Source organism: Corvus brachyrhynchos, unplaced genomic scaffold (assembly GCF_000691975.1).
Source record: "Corvus brachyrhynchos isolate BGI_N302 unplaced genomic scaffold, ASM69197v1 scaffold758, whole genome shotgun sequence".
NCBI classification, from domain to species: Eukaryota; Metazoa; Chordata; class Aves; order Passeriformes; family Corvidae; genus Corvus; species Corvus brachyrhynchos.
In genome coordinates this window covers 102,695-107,552 of record NW_008239552.1, presented here as the reverse complement: position 1 = coordinate 107,552, position 4,858 = coordinate 102,695, and the positions used below count along the sequence as shown (strand labels likewise).

General features: G+C 57.7%; 2 protein-coding genes across 2 annotated transcripts in view; both read right to left on the bottom strand.

Annotated features, from left to right (window-relative positions):
- Window positions 1-683, bottom strand: part of TMOD4 (tropomodulin 4) — a 5,525-nt gene extending 4,842 nt beyond the window's left edge. Inside the window, exon 1 of the mRNA XM_017741575.1 lies at window positions 671-683. Within this exon, the coding sequence (XP_017597064.1) occupies window positions 671-683 (13 nt within the window). The remainder of the gene's footprint in view (window positions 1-670) is intronic.
- A 2,176-nt stretch (window positions 684-2,859) lies between these two features.
- Window positions 2,860-4,858, bottom strand: part of VPS72 (vacuolar protein sorting 72 homolog) — a 2,871-nt gene continuing 872 nt past the window's right edge. The window contains exons 3-7 of the mRNA XM_017741574.1: window positions 4,813-4,840; window positions 4,602-4,713; window positions 4,052-4,231; window positions 3,696-3,837; window positions 2,860-3,079 (exon numbers count right to left, since the gene is read on the bottom strand). Of these exons, the coding sequence (XP_017597063.1) occupies window positions 2,860-3,079; window positions 3,696-3,837; window positions 4,052-4,231; window positions 4,602-4,713; window positions 4,813-4,840 (682 nt within the window). The remainder of the gene's footprint in view (window positions 3,080-3,695; window positions 3,838-4,051; window positions 4,232-4,601; window positions 4,714-4,812; window positions 4,841-4,858) is intronic.

Genomic DNA, 4,858 nt, shown 5'->3' with positions numbered 1-4,858 from the left:
CCTGCAAGGCTCCCACCCCAAAAACCGCCGGGGGGAAAGGGGGGACGGGGAAAGGGGGATCCTTCCCAAATCCTACAGATCCTACAAGTCTCAAGGAGGGTTTGGCCCCACAGGCCCCGAATTCAGGGGGTGAAGGGGTTTGGGGGAGCTGGGAATGAACTTTGCTTGTTGTGGGATTTCCCAGGAAAGGGGATCCCGTAAAGCTCTGTTCATTGTAGGGTCTCCTGGAAAACGGGGATCCCACACAGCCCCGTTTTCTGCGGGATCCCATAAATCATTTGTTTGTTGTAGGATTTGCTGGAAAAGAGGAGGATCCTATAAACCTGTTAATGTGGATCCCAAAAAACGCTTGTTTGTTGTGGGATTTCCGGGAAAAGGGACTCCCACTCCATATTTATTCTGGGATTTCTGGAAAACGCTTCCACAAACCATTTATTGTAGGATCTCCTGGAAAAGGGGCTCCCGCCCCAGATTTTCCATAGGATCTCCTGGAAAAGGGGCTCCCACCCCATGTTTTTGTGGGATCTCTCACCACCCCACACAAACCAAGCCCCACCTCCACTTTATTCCCTCCTCCCACACCCCTGGCGAACACCGACCCCAAAAAAACCCCATCATCGCTCCGGGTGATCCCATATCCCTGTATCCCTAAATCCCCACGCCCCAGTACCCCCAAATCCCATATCCCAATATCCCAAAATCCCAGGATTTCCGGCACTGGGAACACCTTGTTTGACACTGATTTTTCAGTGTCCTGGGCAGGGGCCCCTCAACAAAACCATCGCTGCTGTCGATCCCAATACCCCAAATCCTAAAATCCCAATACCCCAGAATCCCAATACCCCACAATCCCAGGCTTTCAGGCACTGGGAACATTTTGCTTCACGATGATTTTGTGTCATCCTGGGTGGAGCTTCCTCAACAAAACCATTGCTGCTGTCAATCCCGATATCCCGATATCCCAACATCCCAAATCCCAATACCCCAACACCCCAGATTGCACATCCCAGTATCCTGGCATCCCAGTATCCCAAAATCCTGGGATTTCAGGCTTTGGGAACACTTTCTTTCATGACTATTTTTTGGTGTCCTGGGTGGAGCCCCTCAACAAAACCATCGCTGCCGTCAATCCCGATATCCCGATATCCCGATATCCCAATATCCTGCAACCCTGAATCCCGGGTTTCAGGCGCTGGGAATGCTCTGTTTGGTGACGATTTTCCACCAGCCTGGGTGGGCTCTGGGTCCGAATGCTCCCATATCCCAACACCCCGATATCCTGACACCCTGATATCCCAATATCCCAACACTCCGATATCCCAACACCCTGATATCCCGATATCCCAACACCCTGACATCCCGATATCCCGCTATCCTGAATGCCAGGTGTCAGGCACTGGGAACGCTCTGTTTGATGACGATTTTCTGGCAGCCTGGGTGGGTTACGGATCTGGACACTCCCATATCCCAACACCCCGACACCCTGCTATCCTGATATCCCAATATCCCAACACCCCAATATCCCAACACCCCGATATCCCAACACCCTGCTATCCCGAATCCCAAATGCTGTGTCTCAGGCGTTGGGAACGCTCTGTTTGATGACGATTTTCTGGCGGCCCAGGTGGGCTCCGGATCCGGACGCTCCCATATCCCAACACCCCAACACCCCGATATCCCGACACCCCGATATCCCGACACCCTGATATCCCAACACCCCGCTATCCCAAATCCCGAATGCCGTGTCTCAGGCACTGGGAACGCTCTGTTTGGTGACGATTTTCCGGCAGCCTGGGTGGGCTCCGGGTCCGGACGCTCCCATATCCCAACACCCCAATATCCCAACATCCCGATATTCCAACACCCTGACATCCCAATATCCCGCTATCCCGTGTCTCAGGCACTGGGAACGCTCTGTTTGATGACGATTTTCTGCCAGCCTGGGTGGGTTACAGGTCCAGACACTCCCATATCCCAACACCCCAATATCCCAACACCCCAATATCCCAACACCCCGATATCCCGACACCCCGATATCCCAATATCCCAACACCCCAATATCCCAACACCCCGATATCCCAATATCCCAACACCCCAATATCCCCACACCCCGATATCCCAATATCCCGACACCCCGATATCCCAACACCCCGCTATCCCGAATCCCGCTATCCTGTGTCTCAGGCACTGGGAACGCTCTGTTTGGTGACAATTTTCTGCCAGCCTGGGTGGGCTCTGGGTCCGGACGCTCCCATATCCCAACACCCCAATATCCCAACACCCCGATATCCCAATATCCCAACACCCCGATATCCCAACACCCCGATATCCCAACATCCCAATATCCCGACACCCCGATATCCCAACACCCCACTATCCCGAATCCCGCTATCCTGTGTCTCAGGCACTGGGAACGCTCTGTTTGGTGACAATTTTCTGCCAGCCTGGGTGGGCTCTGGGTCCGGACGCTCCCATATCCCAACACCCCAATATCCCAACACCCCGATATCCCAACACCCTGACATCCCAATATCCCGCTATCCCGTGTCTCAGGCACTGGGAACGCTCTGTTTGGTGACAATTTTCTGCCAGCCTGGGTGGGCTCTGGGTCCGGACGCTCCCATATCCCAACACCCCAATATCCCAACATCCCGATATTCCAACACCCTGACATCCCAATATCCCGCTATCCCGTGTCTCAGGCACTGGGAACGCTCTGTTTGATGACGATTTTCTGGCAGCCTGGGTGGGTTACGGATCTGGACACTCCCATATCCCAACACCCCGACACCCTGCTATCCTGATATCCCAATATCCCAACACCCCAATATCCCAACACCCCGATATCCCAACACCCTGCTATCCCGAATCCCGAATGCCGTGTCTCAGGCGTTGGGAACGCTCTGTTTGATGACGATTTTCTGGCAGCCTGGGTGGGTTACGGATCTGGACACTCCCATATCGCCGGCACTTGGGGAAGCAGCGCTCGAAGGTGGCGTCGTCGCTGAAGGAGATGAAGGTGCGCGAGCACTTCCCGGGGGAGAACGGGGCGGGAGCGGGGCGGGAGTCGGGGTCCAGCCTGGAACGGGCACCAGGATGGGGTGGGAGAAGCTCAGCAGCCCGGGGTTTGGCCCAAAAGCTGCTTTTCCCACAGGATTTGGGGGTGCCAAGGTGGTGCCCAGGACCTGCTTTTCCTGCAGGGTTTGGGGCATCCAAGGTGATGGCTGAAAACGGCTTTCCCAACAGGATTGGGGATCTGGGGACTCCAGAACCTGCCGCTCCCACAGGATTTTGGGATTTGGGGGCTCCGAAGTGGTGCCCAGAACCTGGTTTTCCCATGGGATTTGGGGCTCCAAGGTGGTGCCCAAAACCTGCTTTTCCTGCAGGATTTGGGGCCCCAAACATGCTTTTCCCATGGGATTTGGGTGCCCAAAAATTGCTTCTCCAATGGGATTTGGGGGTTCCAATGTGGTGCCCAAACTCTGCTTTTCCCATGGGATTTGGGGTCTCCGAGCTGCTTTTCCTCCCCAAAGCTGAGACAGAGCCAAGGGACGCTCCAGGTTGGGATTCAGTGCCCAAATCCACCCCCCAAAACGGGAATTTGGGATTTGGGAGCTCCGAGGCGCTGCCCAACCCCTCTGGAGCAGCTCCAGGGCAGGATCCAGGCTGGGATTTGGGATTGTGGTGCCACTCACCCCTCGACATCCACGGGATCGTCGCGGCCGGGCTCGGGCAGGAGGGGCATGGTCAGGGACCAGTAGCGGATCACGGGGCCCACGATCTTCCTCTTCTTCTGCACCTGCTTCTTCTTGTCCGCTTCCAGCCGCTCGTAGTTCTCTGGGATCGGGAACGGGGTCGGGAATGGCGTCGGGAACGGCTCAGCCCCGAACAGGGGTGCCAGGGCTGTTCCTGGGATCCCTGTGCCGTTCCCGGCAGCCCTGTCCCATTCCCAGCCCCGTTCCCGACCCCAATCCCAGTCCCTGTGCCCTTCTCAGCGCCCCAGCCCCATTCCCGCTATCCTGATCCCACTCCCGATGCCGCTCCCACTCACCCAGGGATCTCAGGTTGATCTCCTCGGTGATCTTGGCCTCCTCCAGCAGCTCCTCCTGGGTCAGGGGCCGCTCGTAGTTGGGGCCTCCCTTTTTCCTCTTGGATTGCACCTGGCGCTCCTGGAGCCGCAGGAACGTCTGCCGGGTGTGCTCCGTTGTGGACTGCCGCATGTGCTTCCGGCCTGCGGGGACACTGGGATCAGCCACGGGGATCAGCCTCTGGATCTGCTCCCAGCCCGGATCACCCAGAGAGCCCCGGGGCCCCGTTCCCAGCTCCTGGAGAAGCAGGAGTTCTCCCGAAGGATCCCGCTCCCAGGGCACGCCTGCCGGGACTGCCGCACGCGCTTCCGGCCTGCGGGGACACTGGGATCAGCTGGAATCCCGGGAGTGCTCCCACGGGATCCCACTCCCAGCCCAGAGCACTGGGAGATCCCCAGGACCCCATTTCTGCAGCAGGAGCTCTCCCAAAGGACCCCATTTCCAGCTGGGATCACCAAAACCCCACTCCCAGCCCAATTTCCCCGGACTCCTCCCACCCCACCCCACACTCACTGTCTCCCACATCCTCCTGCAGCTCCAAGGGCACGGATTTCACCTCCCGACTTTTCTGGGATCCTCCTCGCGGCCCCTCGGCCTTCTTGGCCCGGAGGCTCTTGAGCGGCTCCTGAAGGACCGGAACAGAACCGTGAGGATAAAAAAAAACCCCAAACCCGTGGATTTGGCGCCGGTTTTCCCGGGAGAATCCCCGGGGATGGCTCGGTACCCGGTAGGCCTTGGTGAGGACGCGGCGGGGGGGGCGGGGCGGGGGC